The sequence below is a fragment of the Crocuta crocuta genome, unplaced genomic scaffold (genome assembly GCF_008692635.1).
Source record: "Crocuta crocuta isolate KB4526 unplaced genomic scaffold, BGI_CrCroc_1.0 scaffold342, whole genome shotgun sequence".
Lineage (NCBI taxonomy): Eukaryota > Metazoa > Chordata > Mammalia > Carnivora > Hyaenidae > Crocuta > Crocuta crocuta.
In genome coordinates, this window is record NW_027532158.1 from 597,919 (window position 1) to 615,724 (window position 17,806).

General features: G+C 35.4%; 1 protein-coding gene and 1 non-coding gene across 2 annotated transcripts in view; one reads left to right on the top strand and one right to left on the bottom strand.

The window, feature by feature from the left end:
- Window positions 1–16,839, top strand: part of LRRC7 (leucine rich repeat containing 7) — a 561,823-nt gene extending 544,984 nt beyond the window's left edge. The window contains exon 30 of the mRNA XM_077776423.1: window positions 14,344–16,839. Within this exon, the coding sequence (XP_077632549.1) occupies window positions 14,344–14,451 (108 nt within the window). The 3' untranslated portion in view covers window positions 14,452–16,839. The remainder of the gene's footprint in view (window positions 1–14,343) is intronic.
- On the bottom strand, window positions 11,352–11,480 carry LOC144241801 (small nucleolar RNA SNORA51). The gene has a single exon (XR_013338199.1). It is a non-coding gene; the product is annotated as a small nucleolar RNA SNORA51 (small nucleolar RNA).
- Window positions 16,840–17,806: the final 967 nt, after the last annotated feature.

The following is a 17,806-nucleotide window of genomic DNA, read 5'->3' on the forward strand; positions in this document are numbered from 1 at the left end:
GTACTGTCTGATAGAAAGGACTTTTTCTCTAACTTAAAGCTCTGTGGAACAGAAAAGGTTCACTCCAGTAAACAGCTAAGTAAATGCTTGGTATAACCATTTGCTTTCTTTGTTCCTTTCTCTGAAATCACTTCTGCTTGATCATTTCCTACATTCCAGAAGGGACTTAAGTATCATCAGTTTATCTAAGATTCAGTATTTTGACTTAGGACCCCAGAAATTTCTCACAATATCACTAGGTAGAAATATCTTTCATCATAGATATTTAACCATTTGGAGCAAATGTGAAATGGTTCAGCATAATATTTTGGGACACGGGGGAAAAGAGGACATGTGGGAAAAGATCTTTCTAGTCAGACTGGGTCTACAAACACTTACAACAATGCAAGGGCCCAATGCAACTCAGCTCTGAGGAGATCTTCTATTTATTTACTGAACACTTTCAAAAAGTTCTAGTAATTTTATAAATTTTGATGAAAAAGAGTCAAGAATAAATTAACAGTGTAATTCCCTAACACTTGGTAAATGCTACTGTTTAGCCAAGGAAATGGCTAGGGTTTTTTTTCTCTACTGAATTTCATATAATTATTTTTAATTTCTGAGCCTGAAAAAAAAATGTAGCCAGTTAATCTCAGATCTCTGATCTTTGGAATGCTAGGCTGCTTAGAGAAGTCTTCCATAACTTGAGGTAAGGCTAAGAGTTGCCTTCATTCATGACAGAGGTAGCAAAAGAAAGATTGTTCTCTCTGAATTCAGGAGAATCCAGATATAATATATATGTTTATATTATATGCTAAAATGTTACATATCCATATATCTATAGGTAGGTGATAGATAGATAGATAGATAGATAGATAGATAGATAGATAGATAGACAGACAGATAGAAAGATAGATAATCAGTATAGATGAAAACAGATATACTGAGTAGGAGAGATGAGAAATCAGTGTAAAGTGCACTAAGGAATCAATTCCTAATGCAAGAAGTAGGAAGGAATCATAAACCCAATCTGTTAAAAGCCAAAAATCTACAGAAGAGCTGTACCCGGGTTGGCTCCTCTCTCCACACATGACTATGAAAGATGTAAGATTTTCTTTTTTGCTGTGGAACTCATTTGTATTAAGTACAATAAAATCAAAGTCCATTTTCAGCAAAAGAAAAATGCACATAGACCATAAATAAATTACTATATTCACAGTTTTACTCATACTAGTTAAAAAGCAGAAGTGGGTTATACTTTCTGAAAGAAATAAGAGGATCTTTTCTCTTCAATGGAACAAATTTATTTATAAGCCTTGTTATCAATGTAACAACCTAGAAAATCAAGGTCAAAGGAACAAACAAACATCAACAAATGAGCTCCCTAAATGATGGGAGTTATTGGGTTTGATCTAACACAATAGCAAATAACAAAAGAGATATTAAGTAGCAAAAAAGATATACCTTTCCCAAAGCTCCCCCAAGCCCCAAATTTATCATAAAAAAGCTGTCCCTTTCTTTGTCTAGAACTGTTTTAACCCACTATTCTCTTCTTACTCTCCTATGGGACCAGGGACATGTCATTGGAATTACATGAAGAGGTGTGCATTAGAGGATAATCTTAATTAAAATATATTCACATGATGTTTCTATCATTTTACTGTTCATTTTCCCAGAATAAATACACTATAATTAATGAGCATATTCAAATGACCTACTGTGTTTAGTGAGTCATGTTGCTTTAAGACCCTGAGGCTAAGGAGCTAGCCCTATGCTGGGAGACCTGATCTCTCCCAATCTCATCTTCCTACATAAAGTCAAATCCTACAGGAGTGAGAGAGAACAAGTAAAAGCACATTCATCATAAAAAAATGTTATTAGATTGAACCATGTGAATTTGCCAATATTTGACCATTTTTGAAGTAGTGATTCCATTGGTTTAACATCATAGTTTCTTTTTTGTCATGTTATTAATAGTTAAAAATTTTTCAATCTTATTTATTATATATTTTAAATTTATAATATGTTAAAATATAGAAAATCTAGGGGAGCCTGGGTGGCTCAGTTGGTTCAGCATCTGACTTCAGCTCAGGTCGTGATCTCACAGCTCATGGGTTCGAGCCCCCCGTCAGACTCTGCTGACGGCTCAGAGCCTGGAGCTTGCCTCAGATTCTGTGTCCTCCTCTCTCTTTGCCCTTCCCTATTTATGCTCTGCCTCTCTCTCTCAAAAATAAATAAAAACACTTTTAAAAATTTAAAAAATAATATAGAAAATCTATTAATTATAGTTACTTGTTGAAAAATGAAGACTAGAAAAAAGGACATATTGTACTTGATAGTTAACATGGTTTGCAGTTAGAACAAAATGCTTATTTGTATGTATATTACATATTAAGTATAATATTCTATTATATGACCATAGTTGAAATATTCTCTTCATTTACCTGTCCACCCTGTATTCTCCAGACAAGAGCCTAGGAGGACAAGAGAAGATAAATTAAATGATTTATAGGTACTTATTAATGACATCCAGATTTTATCAGTCATCAAAACAGATTTTTCTCATATAAGGTATACTAATATGATACATAAAGATCATCTCATACTCTCTTCTACCTTACCATAATTTTAAGAGTTTCCCAAAATATATTCCTGGTCAATGGCTATATGCCTACAATACCACAGTAGAATAATCAAAAGATAGGATAATTGAAACAAATAAGATATTTTCCCTTGTTTTCTAGTCATAATAAACCTTGGTTGTACAATTCATATAGATAATTCAAGAACCCACTCTCAAAAAAACAAGTCTATCAAGTTTCAGTTAGTTGTTGGTAGGTTGTTTGGTTTGGAGTGCCTTATCAAGAGAGTTAGTCCTGATTGAGCAGGAGTTGGGCACCTTGGATGGCTCAATTGGGTAAGCATCTGATCTCACAGTTCATGAGATCGAGCCCCGTATCAGGCTCTGCACTGACAGCATGGAGCTTGCTTGGGATTCTCTTTCTCCCTCTCTCTCTGCCTCTCCCCCAGTAGTGCACTCACTGCTCACTCTCTCTCTCTCAGAAAAAAAATAGAGAGAGAAAGAGAGAGAGGGAGAGAGAGAGCAAGCAGGAGTTACCCCAGGCTTAACAGAGAGGAGAAAGGTGTATAAGTAGCAGGAGGAACAGCTGTGAGCTATCCTGACAACACTCTGAAGGAACAGAGATGAAAGACTCAATTCACAATGAGTGAGTGTGGAGTTCAAAGAGAGAATACTGGAGAGGTAGATTGCAGGCTTGAAGAAAGAAAATCCTAGAATTTTAAGGTTTTGCTTTGAGTTGAAGAACTGAAACATGGAGGGGGCTTAGAATGGGGAGGAGGTGATGAGATACGGCTTTCAAGGCTCAGAATATAAGAAGAAAGTTTAGATTCCCAAAACTCTAAATGAAATGTCCACAGATGCCTGAATCTATCATATACAGATATATAGCGTTGTATCTATCTGACCACTGGATCAAACCTTCCTTGTCTGAATGGAAGTTTTATACCACTTTGAATGACCAGTAGGTGTGGTTAGCTGCTAATAGCTTGGCATATTTCTTCAACAACCTCAAAACAAAGTGCTTTCAAGAAGCCATAATTAATGTCACAAAGCCCATGCACTAAATACCATACCTTTTACTCATAAGACCTGATTTTATATTTAGAACCTTTTACCTCCCTTTCCAGACCACCAAGGGGAAACCTCTGGATCCAGGCACATTGCCAGAAGCAAGAAATCATAGATGACAGTTTCACTGTACAGGAATGGCGAGAAACTTCTTTTAAAAGGCAGAAACAAATTTCAGAAAGTACAGCAGAGTCATTCAGTGTAGACTATAAGGTGTTTCTCAATGGCGTCCCTTAAAATATCAGAGCCACCTCAGATTCTGTCCCTTATTTCAGGATTTCACAATGTATTAAGCATTTCAGAACCTGATAAATCTTTTTTTTTTAATTTTTTATAATGTTTTATTTCTAGGAGAGAGAGAGAGACAGCGTGAGCAGGGGAGGGTCAGAGAGAGAGGGAGTCACAGACTGAAACAGGCTCCAGGCTCTGAGCTGGCAGTCAGCACAGAGCCCGACGCGGGGCTCGAACCCACGAACCGCGAGATCATGACCTAAGTGAAAGTCGGATGCTTAACCGACTAAGCCACCCAGGCGCCCCAGAACCTGATAAATCTCTTAAACTTTTGTTTTCCAACATATTTAACCATACAGCCCTCTCTACTAATAACATCAATTAACTACCTCCACAGAACACACGTTGGGAGATGTTTCTTACAGAAGCATCTAACTGGACCCACAGCTTTATCCCACATAGCGTTCATGTTCATAATTATCATCATGAGTCATTCAGAATGGGTTAGAGTATATTCATGTCTCTGTATTTTTAAAATTTCTCCCAAAAAGGCTACAAAAAGTAGAGTGAGAAATTTTCATTATAGTTAAAAGGAACTATGAGATGAGACTCTTAAAAAAAAATAAATTTAAGGTATTTGGAAATTTCACTAAAGCATTTCCCCGCAAGGCCAAATGAGTTAATGCTTTTTCTTTGGTTGATTTTATTTGGTGGTTGAAAATCAAAAACATCAGAGAGGTTGGAGAGAAAGGTGGGGGGAAGGGGGCAGTAATCATGTCATTCTTGGTGTTCAGAGAAACTATTGCTTATAATGATATGATACATTGAAGGAATAAGATTGTTTTGAATACAATTTGACTAGAAGACAACAAAAGTTATTTTTTTAAATGTTTATGGTTTTATATGCCAGAGTTTCACTGCATTTATTATTGCATTTATGAAGCTCACTACAGTCAGCTAATAAAAGATTGAATAAATACTTATTGCAAATTAATAAGAAATAAGGAAAACAGGAAAACCAACAAAAACAGGTTAAGCTCATTAGGCTGGCTCTGACTCCCATAATTTGGCTGAAGTAAAAATAATAATTAGGTACCTATATTGTGTCATTTATATCACACAACAACCCTGCAAGGTTTCTTATTAAATAACTTATTTGACCTTCTTCTATTATACAGTACTGATTTTACTGGAACAAACTTTACTGATAGCATCATATTCAGCACATTTTCTATTTATATATTTGGAAAATATATATTAAATGGCCTCTGTGTACAAAGTATTGTGCCAAGCAATGTGAACAGTGTAATAAAGAATGTAACTAAGTCCTTGACTTCATATAGCCTAGCCCGGGAAGCAGATATGCCCAAAATTACCTGAGCAGAAAACGAAGAAGGAAGAGAGGATAGGGAGGACTTTAAACATTTAATAAAATCAACTCCCAGTCTGTCTTCTTTTAAGAGCAAATCTTCTACCAAAAAGAAACCAACATGGCTACAAAGAGCCCCCTGAAAATTAAAGGTTGATTTTGCAGTTCTGTTCACTTTGCAGTTTCTATTTCTTTTAAAATAAATAACATCCATCTTGTCAGGGAAATGCTTTGCAAACCCAGGTAGGGAATCCATTTGTTAGAGATGCTCATTCAACATGTTGATAAGAAGAAAACAGCATTCCAAAATCAGATCAGATGAGTAAGTAAATGTCGTCAAGATGACTATTACCGGTTCAATGCCCACAGTTTTTAAAAGTTTTTTTGTTAAAAAAAAGTTTATTTATTTATTTTGAGACAAAGAGAGAGAGAAGCTGACAGAGAGAGAGAGAGAGAGAGAGAGAGAGAGAGAATCCCAAGCAGGCTCTACACTGTCAGCACAGAACCTGATGCAGAGCTCAAACTCGCTTAGATGCTCGAACTCACTTAGGTGCTTAACCAACTGAGCCACCCAGGTGGCCTCCATGCCCAAATTTCTAAACAAATAATTGACAAAGTATTTAGTTTAGTTGAGTCTATTCTATATTGTCATGTTCATTTTTTTTGAGCCTAAATTCATGAAACATTCAAGCAGCAATACATGTGTGCACTTCAGATAGAAGAGAAATTCTTATCTATGTTTTATTCTATAAAGAGGCTTTTAATACTAAAGTAAAAGCCATTAAGACTCCAAACTTCTTACATTTAAAAAGCGCTCTGTAAATTTTTTATAGGAACTCTCCCAGAATTTAAGATCTGTAGTTCAGATTTTTGATAGAAAGGAGAAGTTTCCAAATGACTTGGCATAAAGTCAGTGTAGTATTGATTATGCAGTGTATTCGGCTCCAAATAAATGCCAATATTTAATGAGAGCACTCTATCAGATTAAAATTTTGAAATGAGAATTCCAGGTAGCTAATGTGAAACATAATTATAATTATTTAAAATTTTCACTGTTTCTTATAATGTCTGGCTGTCAGGATTAAACACCATGAAGGCTTGCCCTTGTAGTTCAAATATGGTTGCTGTATTTTTTTTTTTTTTTCAGTTTTCCTGCATTCCCAGAGCCTAGGCATTCAAAGATATTATGTGCTAATGTATATCTAATGTACAAAATACATGTATGCTGGGGGCCTGGGTGGCTCAGTCAGTTAAGTGTCTGACTTCGGCTCAGGTCATGATCTTGCAGTTTCCAAGTTCAAACCCGACATCAGACTCTGTGCTGACAGCTCAGAGCCTGGAGCCTGCTTCCGATTCTGTGTCTCACTCTCTCTCTGCCCTCCCCTGCTCACGCTTGTCTGTGTCTCTGTGCCTCTTTGTCTCTTTCTCAAAAATAAACATTAAAAAAAATTTCTTAATTAGAAATGAGTGTATCCTGACCCTTTAAACATTTGTCCCTGAGGGTGAGTTTCAATCAACCAAAAATTACACATCTGAGTCTCTAATTCCATTTCTCTTTTGGATTCTCAAAGAGTCATGCTGTCCTTCTTATTGGATAATACCACCAACCTTGGGGCCAAGCCTTCTTAGCAATTAGTTTTTAAATTCAGAGCTTTGAATAATAAGGGCACAACAAAATTCTTGGGAGAAATACAGAATCCTCTGTAGAATTACTGTAGTATAAACATCCATAATTTATCCATTTAACAAAACATTTACCAGAAGGAAGTCAAAGAAAAATCCTGGAGAAACCAGAGGATGAAATCCAGAAACCAAGTATGTTTTATAGTAAATTGATGACTATAATTGCAAAGCTCTACTTTTTGTTGTAATTGTAAATATTATTTTCATTAACCCTCCATCTTTCCATGTCTCAATCATGCAAAGGGGCAATTAAAAATCATTTTATGGCACAGATGTCAAATGGAATTTTTAAAAGGTAGGATAGCTTCTAGAAACAATATAAAGATTATATAGTAAAATGTTCCTTTATACTTTCAAATCAGCTAAAGCCAGAAACCCATCAATCATATATTCTGGAAGCATAAAATTTTCAAAATATCTTTTCTTTCCTAAATCTTTTCTTATTAATTTCATTTTAACTTAATAAACCATTTAATTTATTTATCATTTTTCATTAAGTTGCTATTTCCTCTAAAGTGCACACATTTTATTATAATGCACAAAAGACACTGTGTTTATATAAACATAGATGTGGCCAAATGTGGCCATGCATTTTAAAATTTTATTAACTTAACCTGGGGCACCTGGGTGGTTCAGTCGCTTAAGTGTGCAACTCTCAGTTTCAGCTCAGGTCATGACTGCACAGTTTGTGGGTTAGAGCCCCGCGTTGGCCTCCACACTGGCAGCATGAAGCCTGCTTGGGATTCTTTCTCTCCCTCTCTCTGCTTCTCCCCCACTTCTGCCCCCTCTCTCTCTCTTTCTCAAAATAAATAAATAAACATTAAAATTTTTAATAAATAAAAATTTCGTTAATTTAGCATTTATTCTCCAAAGCATCTTTTGCATTTCCATTGTGTATATATTCAAATTATCAAATGCACGAAGGTAGGTTATACTCACTAACTTTTCAAAGCATCATTGGATTTATATCTTGCAATGAATATTGCGCCATACTGGCCTTTATTTCCTCAGCTCTTCTTCCACTCACACACATAAGACAACCATAAATATTAAACCCCTCTTCCAACACCTTCCATCACTGTAACCCCCAGCATCAGGTCTAACATAATGTTCCATATTAAGAAATTATTCAATTCATATTAAAAATTATATTCATTTAACGAACCGAAAACATTCATTACCAGCCTCACAACATCCAATGAAACAAATTATGCCAAGATACAGAGTTGACATCTGTGACATAAATTCCCACCTAGTCACTAACACTCTGAGCTTGATATTTCATGTACTGTCTCCAATCCTCCTTACATTTTCATCTTTTAAAAAATGAGGGTTAACTAAACAAGAAAAAAGAAAAGTTCCTCTGACATTTTGTCCTTCTGTTTGTGACTCCATGAAAATTCAAGAAAGTAAAAGTGAAGTAATATTAATAGTAGTAGCAAACATTTGATTGGTTTATAGTTTACCAGGCCTAAGCACCTGATGTATATTTAAATCATTTAATCTTTAATAAATTTTCTAAAATAATGTGCTTTCTGATCTTTCAGAGTCCTCCTAGTATTCTGAAGCCATTCCCAGGCAGTCCCTAGCTGTGGCATTTAGGCCTCTTGAGGTTCACCAAAGCTTGGGTTTTTTTTTTTTATTTTATTTTGTTTATTTATTTTTGAGACAGAGAGAGACAGCGTGAGCAATGCCAGAGAGAGAGAGAGAGAGAGGGAGAGACAGAGTCCAGAGCAGGCTCCAGGGCTCTCAGCTGTCAGCACAGAGCCTGACGTGGGGTTCAAACTCACAAAACGTGAGATCATGACCCTAGCGAAGTCGGACTCTTAACAGACTGAGCCATCCAGGCGCCCCACCAAAGCTTGGGTTTTAGATCCAAAACATGTCTGGGTACTAAAATTATATGTAGAGTCCTAGTGTTTATTTGACTCCGTGATCTATCAATCTACTTATTTCCTTCTGGAAAATCAGCCCTGTATTTGAGTTTCCAACTATATAACTCTCATTTGTCACTTACAAAGCATGAAATACTAGAAGCTGCTGATTTAAAGTCATATTAAAAGCTCATGTATACTTGGGATCTTTCTAGCCTTGAATTAGAACTCGGATTGTGATTTAGAACATCTTGAAGCCTGTTTTATTGGAAATAGACCCAAAAACAAGGCCAGACTTCATCTGGCTATGCCTTTTCCCTACTTTTTATTCTGCTGCAGAAAACTAGGGTTCACTGGGGTCACTGGAAAAGATTTGATTTTCTTGTATTTCCTGCTACTTTTTGAGCACAGTACCTTGACTCCCCCTTCATGACACTCTTCCCAGTTATTCTCCTGCGAGGATCTCTTAGGACCCCAGCTTTCCTGTTCTCTCTCCACCGTGCATAGGTCCCTTAGGAATTCCTCTTCTTTAGTTCTGCCATCCTTGGGCTGGAAGGATCAGGCTCTGCTTCACCTTCCCCTCCCTTAATTCAGACAGGTGTTTCTAGATGCCAAGGTCAACAGCAAACACTATCTCTCAGCTTTACTCTCCATGTCCCAAGCTGCAAGCCCCTCCTACTCCCCTATTAGAGTTTCCTTCTTTCACAGTGTTCTGTTTTAAACTTATTTTCTGATAAATCTCTCAGCCTTCCGTGTAGTGAATACCAAACTGCAGTAAAACCTAACCTCTGTTGCTAATACTGCCATCCTGACCTTCCTTCCTGAACTCCACTCTCTTGTTTCTAAATATATGATCCACACTTCCCTTGCCCGCATTGCCATGGCCTCAATGTCCATTGTCTTCCTAACTAAGCTATTCCTTCGTTTCCATTTTTCATTAATAGTGTCACAATTTGATTCTTGTTTGTTTCTCATACCCATGTTCAATTAGATGCCAAATTTATAGATTCTACCCTAAAAGTTTTCTCCTTTTTTAATCCATTTCCTCTCAAGTTTCCTGGCACTGCCCTAGCAGATAGCCTGACTTAGTCTTTCCACTTTTGAGAGCGAAAGCTCACATATGGCTACAAGAACCCAATTAAGCCAGAGTTAATACTATAATAAGAATGAGAGATTCAGCATTTCTGGAGATTCTAATTTAGGATTAAATGTTATTTCTACCAGTATTTTTAGAATGAATTAAGTTAATCCTGATAGGAATCTGAATGAGAATTAAGGTTTTGCAGTGAATAACAAATTATGTCAGGAGGTAATATAGCAGTAGTTTCGAGGAGAAAATGTTCATTATTTTAGCATAATCAATGAAATGCCAATTCAAATCCATGGAGGCAATTGTGGTCTTATTATTTTAGTGAAGTATTGAGAGAAATAATAAGAAGGAATATTATGGTATCAGATTATTCACCCCTGGCTGTGTGGCCTCAGTCACTTAGCTTGAACTCTCTGAGGTGTATCTCTTTCATTTATAAAACAAAAGGATTGCTTTAGATCATACTTGCTCTCACTCTCTCATTCTCTCTTTCTCTCATTACCTTTCTCTATCTCTCCAGAAAACTTCTGTTTAAACATTTCACATATTGGACTATCTCTCTTTGCTTTGAAGAAAGAAATCTATGAACTAACCCCACCTCCTATCAAGCCGCTCCACATTAGCTTATTTTTATGGTTGCCTTCTCATGCTAAAACCTAGGATCTAAATTCACTGGAATTTTTATTTTTAAATTCTCATTAAAATGATTACATACCTGGATCATATTAAAACCCTTCTCCCTGCATCAATTGTTGAAGACTTTATTTGAAAGAGCCAATTGTTCACATGTCTAAGACTGGAGGAGACTCCAGGCTTGAGACAAGACATTGATTGTGGCCCTTCACTAATCACATTCTTGCCAGGTGTGACTACTGGGGAAACTTGTTAGGTACCAGGAAGAAACAGCTTCTCTGGAAATTTTCCCCCTCTCTTTTCCTTCCACTGAGCTACTCTAGTACTTTATTTTTGTCTTCTGATATTAATTCAATTCATCAGCTGCTGAGTCCAAACTACAGGTAAGGCATTTTCTACATTATTTTTAGTGATGTCCATGGCTAAGTTCCCCTTCCATATGGTCACCTCTTGACGGGAGCTTCCCTGTCTCATCCTTTCTTACTTCCTATCCCCAGTGCCAAGCACAATGCCTTGGGCACAATTAACATGTAACAGATATGTTTGATAGAAAAAAAAATAATGGTGGAGATAGAGCAACCTTTTTTTGAAGACCTTTTTATAAAAATTCCATTAAAAATTAACAGCTATGATTAATTTGCTATCTGGGTTCTGTGTCACTTATGCCCTTAAAATTGATATTATTATTATTATTATTATTATTATTATTATTATTTTTATTTTAAAAACTCAGCCACAATCACTCCCTGCCCAGTTGCTATGTCTCAAAGCTACAGCCTCAGGCGTCTCCATTTCTATTCTTTGCCTGGAAAAAGGAAACAAGTCAGATTCAAAACATGAACTCCATGCCCCCATTCACAATACAAACCAGACAAAGCTCCTGGGCTTTGGTGTATATGGGTAGATTTACTATGCCTCTTCTTTCTGTACAGTCAGTATAAGAACACAGCCTGTGGTACTCACCAGAGGGCTCAAAATTGGTATTATTTTGAGACTGGTTGTTGCTAAAACCAGGAATGTTGAATTCTAATGATGGACAATATACCATTCATGTCCTCCAAATCCCAGAACATTCCTTTTTCCCTGAAACATCAAGATACTTAAATTTCCAACAACTCTCTGAAAATTCTTGGTGGGTTTGAGTTAATTCCAATTCCAGGTTCTGACTCTTCTGATAGAGGAAATCTGAGCACTCACAGTTATTTAACATCAAGGACTCCATTACTAGCATTAAATTTAGGGGCATGTGATTGGCTCAGTCAGTAGAACATGTGATTCTTGATCTCAGGGTTGTGGTTCCCAGCCCCACACTGGGAATAAAGCTTACTTAAAATAAGTAAGTAAGTAAATAAAGTTAAATTTAATTCACAATTAAGGTATGTCTTTTGGTCAAACTGAAACATTAAGGTAGTTTGTATATTCCTCAGAAATAAACATAAATTTCACCCAAGTTTGCTATTTTCCTCATGTCAGATACAGATTGAGAATAAAAAGAATGTACCATATGCTGTGCTCTTTCTATTCCACATCACCATCTTACCAGAAATAACATCACACAGAACCCAGTTGTCTGCTTTTAACTATAACTTAAAGCAAGAAATTTGGGCTGTGTAACAAAACCAAAGTTCTACCCAACTACTGTTTCCTGCCACTGCAACAACCAATGCCAACTTTGATAGGCATTTCAGTTAACTAAATGTTATTATATATATTAAAGGAGATATAGATAGATGAAAGTTATAGATATAGATGGTATAGATAGAAATAGAAATAGAGATAAAGATAGATTAGATATAGATATAGTTAGAGATTAGCTATAGATACAGATATAGATATGGAAAAAGTGGGGAAAGAGAGAATGAGGGAAGGAAGGAGGGAGGGGGAGAGAGAGGGAGATTCTTTAATTCAAAACAAATTTAAACTTCTAGTTATATGGGTTTTCATGGATTTACATTTTTGTGTCCCAGTATTTTCCTTATTTTTTAGGTGTACTTTGGTTTAAAAAATGCAATGTTTTAGGTCTTTCTTTTTTATCACATCATTGGCCAACCAATTTTAACAAATTAGTGATAACATAATGTGTCAGATGATTTTCATCTATGATGTAAAGACTATCCAGTAATGCTAGAGATCTGCTGTTTTAATTTTTATTTTTTTTAATTTATTTTGAGAGGGAGAGAGAGAAAAAGAGAAAGGGTGAGCAGAAGAGAGGCAGGGAGAGAGGAGAGAGAGAATCCCAAGCAGGCTCCCTGCTGTCAGTGCAGAGCCCAACATGGGGCTCCATCTCAGAACTGTGAGATTATAACCTGAGCTGAAATCAAGAGTGGGAGACTTAACCATCTGAACCACCCAGATGCTATTTTAAATAGCTGTTTTAAATTTTAAGAATTCAAAGGCAGTGAAATATCTTGAGTGGTATGTGAAATATTAATCATATTTTAAGAAAGCATTTAAAAAGTAAAACAACGAAGGCAATGGGTTCCCAAAATTAGTTTCAGTAAATTGAAAATTGAAAAAGTCAACCAATTAACTGGCTCTATTGTCTGTACTTTCCCAAGTAGTCAATTTGGCTGACTCTTCCAAATCAGTGGAATCCCAGACTACAAGGAAAACAGTTACACAATTGTTAACCTATTGAGTTTCCAAGATTTATTCCTACCAAATTTCAATAAGATTAGGTTTTATTTTGTCTCTCATGACAGTGAAGGTTTATGGGATCCACTTCTCTATATATTAATAATAAAAGTCATTCCAATCAAGAGAACCTGTAATTTAATGTAGAATAAAACCAAAGAGCCATGAGCACTCACTACAAAAAATTTTTGAAATGTCATATAATAGCCAATTGGAATCCCAAAATTGAAACCTAGGCTAATTATGTTTACAATGGATTTGGCGCGGGGAGTGCCTGAGTGGCTCAGTAAGTTAAGCATCTGACTCTTGATTTCAACTTAGGTCATGATCTCAGGGATCAAAGGATCGAGCCCCACATCAGGCCACATGCTGACATGTGACATGTGACACGTACCTGATTGGGATTCTCTCTCTCCCTCTCTTGCTGTCTGCCCCTCCCCTACTCCTCCACATACTCTTTCTTTCTCCTTCTCTCTCAAAATAAATAAACTTAAAAAAATTGATTTTGATGATTCTTAACTAGAAGATGGCAAGCATCTTCACTGTTACTAATGTCATTGTGCCTTACCTCTGAGGGATGGATCTCTTAGGTGTATTGGATGGCATCCTTGAGAACCACTTTGTTTAAACAATAAATATACTTGCATTTAGCAATAGGAGAAATAAAATTGTTCTCTTTCATATAAAAATGGATAAACTAAGAACTTTTCAGGAAGGCAGAAGAAGATTTAATAATACTGGAAGTGCAAAATCATGTGTGTCATGGGTGAAATATTCGACCTTGCTGATAGAATCATTCTACCAAATTATATGGCCAGAAGGCAGTGGTCCTATGGACACTTTCAAAACATCTCAACTAAGTTCCTGCAAAAAACAAACAAAAGAACAAGCACAGAACCACTACCATATTTCAAACACATCTATCTCTTATTCACCAGTGTATCTCCATGATTAGCACTGTGCCGAGGACAGTCCCAGATAGGACATACTGGATGCTTGATAAATACATTTGTTGACTTAATAAATTGAGTCAAAGCTGGATGAAATTAGTTGTTCCCATAGTTATAATTCTGTTGTGAATTTTAAAACCTGATAACTTGTGGTTGCTCAGTACTCCCTTGAATCCTACAATTAGAAACAATGGTGAAATGACATACAAGTGTCCTGCATTGATTGCCCTGTTTTATTTGTGTGTTTACAGGCAAATGGACATAGTTTTGTACATATGGAACATGAAAAAGCTGTATTACTACTGAAGAGTTTCCAGAACACAGTAGACCTAGTTATTCAACGTGAGCTTACTGTCTAAATATTTTTTATAAATAGTGAAGATACGTCTAGCCAGACCTAATGTTCAAAAAATAAATTTATACATAGAAACAAATTTTGCCAATTGCTGGACCAATGGCAAACATTAGTGCCAAATGTATAATATACTACATGTTAGCACTGATCATCCTTAAAAATGTTAACTATATAAATATGATGTTCATGTGGTTATGTATTAGTTTTAATTGTCAGCCTCCGGCTGTGCATTGGTGCAGTTTTGGTTTTGTTTTCGTTTTGTTTTTTTAATCAAATAAGTTTCTTCTCGAAGTGGATTTCATATAATTTCAGAGCACGGAAGCACATACAAGCTCTTTACGAATTCTGCTCTCCATCAGAAACACTGCCTCAAAGTTGTATATGCCTTTATATAGAATATACAAATATAAAGAATTGTAATTCCCATAAAATATTTCTAGCACAGGTATATGTTGGCATATATACAAAAAGAATATAGAGAAAAACAATATTTTCATAAACTAAACATCTCGGATTGAGAAAGAAACTATATCTTAAAATAAGACTTTACTATATTGAATCTTTTTCAATAAAAATTACATGATAATGCCTTATGAAAGTAACTGTACATATGGTATAAAGTGTTTATATTTGGTTCCATATTCATTTGCTAAATTCTCATAACACAGAGTGAAATATTTCATAAATTAGCCATTTATCTCTGGGACCTGAATAAAAATAGGACAAACTAATTTGTTCAATGCCTTTAGCTAATTACAATACACACAGAGTTAAGATATAGACTAAAGGTCATTATAGATAAATCTTTTTCACCACAAATTTAAGCAGTGAATGATGGGTGGCAGGAAAGAGATTGCTTTATTTCTTTCAAGTTTATGTTGATTATAAACTGTAGCCCCTGTGATTTCTTTACTTGTAAATGTGGCATTTATCTGTGTGTTGCTTTATCTAATTTGCTACTTTTAAATCATTTAAAATGAGTTTTGGAGATTGATAAAATTTATCATTAAGAAAGACTGTTGTTAGAAAGTTATGGTGAATGATTAAAAAACTTTAGTATTTAAATATGAAACTTCAAATATAATTTCTCAGAGCTGTGGTCTACGTGTATTATTAATTTCAGTGCCTGTTTTTGTGGGCAAAAATAGAGAAAATACTTTTTTTCCAAAAAAGTTTCAAAGTATATAAAATCCTGAGTCTGTCTTACTGGACAAGCATAGTTAATATAGAATTAGTTATTTTTTACATTAGAATCGTTTTCCTCTATAAATGACCAGAATTCATTTTATAATTCTTTAGAATATTTCTTTTATATATTAGTCATTAATTTGATTAAAATGTTAATTTGAAATTCCAGAATAATTTCCCAGAGTTGATTGTATGCATGTTCCCTCTCATATTTCCACATTATATATATGTTATATATATAATGAATTTAGTTTATATGCTAGCGTTTCAAGTATTCTATTAGGATTTTCACAATAGTATCACATATTGATGTCACCAAAGCTCTGAGAGTAATATTTGTAAGTTAACTGTTTTATGGGGACATTGAAAATACTGTATTTTTGTAGGGTCTATTAAAATGAGTGTCACTTATTAGAAGTACAGTGGTATTTTTTGGCAATAGAATTTGTCACTTGAAGGCAAATGATACTTCACTTTATAGATGATGCACTAATTTTGATGTTGCTTTATGTCAGGGTGACATTATACCATGATTTTATAGGGTTTGACATTTAGCAAATAATTAAATGATTGGCCTATTTAATATGTTTCCCAGAAGTAACTTTTAAATGCATTTTAATATATTGACAGTTTCTGATGAGAAATGTCTTTCAGAGCCTAATTTTCTTTGTCAAAAACTTACACCAAACCATGGTATCACTGTTTCCAGCTCCTATTATAGGATGATCATCATTAATCAAGATAGAAGCCCCCCCACTGGCCTCACAAGATCACTTAAAGGAAAAACAAACTCATGGGTGTAGTTTGGTGGCAATGAAGCATCTCAAATCATCCCATCAGTTTTGTTTAATCTTTAATGGGAGAGGTGGGAGAAGAGCCAGATGGAGGGCTTCCCAGGTCTCTTTGCTTATGTCAGGTTTCCACATCAAACCCAGGGTTTCAGGAGATGCTTCTGAAGCACAAAGCTGAGAGGATGATAGTAAACACCTCTGCCACTCCTGACGTGACAGCATTGTCCCAGGCCAGAGCTTTCATCCTTCCTGTTTGACAGGAAGTGAGGAAAAGTGAAAAAGGATCCCTGACCACAAATGGGAAAGAAATCTGATGTGCCAAAGCACCTCACTGTCAATTGTACTGCCATGCTGCATACTGAGAAAAGGCAGGTAATAATGAAAAAAGCATCTTGTTTTGTAGATTGAATAAAAATCGCAAATTACTTAAGGGGGTTAAGAAATCTAATTTATTCCATCCGTGACCAAACCAGTAATACATTAATTTCTGAGTACTGGCTGTTTTTTTGGAGTAACTGCTTTTGCTGCCTGAACTTAGAATCTGGTTTATGTTAACCAACCCTCACCAACCCCGCTCCCCCCAAAAAAGTTAAAGGTGTGCCTTTTTTAAAAAGAAAATTGACAGGAACAGAAGAGTGGAATTCGTGATGACTCCAGTAGACTCACCTCTTGGTCTTTGATTTTTATTGAGATCCTTCTCCTGAGGCAGCTGTCTGCATCTGGTGGATCAGTAAGACACAACGAAGGGGGACAGGAAAGATCAGAGGTGGAAAGAACAAGCACTGAAAAACATTGGTAGAATTCCTGCAGGTTTTGCAAGCCAAATAGACATTAGTGGACAACTTTTAAACACTACTCACATGGCTTATAATACATTGTCACAAAAGCTCTTTTATAATAATTTCTGCCTTCAGACAATATAAGTCATCTAGACATTGTAATTTCAAAATATGAGTGGATTTGGACAAGGAATACTGAAAATCATTCTAACATACTTTTATATCATACTAATTTATTACTCATGGGAACCTATAAAATATATGTGTCCTAGTTAATTAGAACTGTTAATTATATAAATATCAAAGAATCCCAGTCACTTCTGGGTCTTCCACTGGATTGGCAGTTTTAAAGAGAGGATGACAAATCAGCATTAATTTGTTTTTAATCCTAAAGATGACTGCATACATATTACTAATATAATGTCTTATTTAAAAAGTAGTACTGAAATATATTTCACCAGGTGAACTAAAGAGAAAGTGTACTCAGATGGAAGAAAATGAAGAAATTAGATTTATACATTCAAATATTAAGTGAAAAGTGCTTGAGTTTGCCAAAATGATTAGATGAAGGAAGCCAGGGGAAAAAACATCTTACTATAAA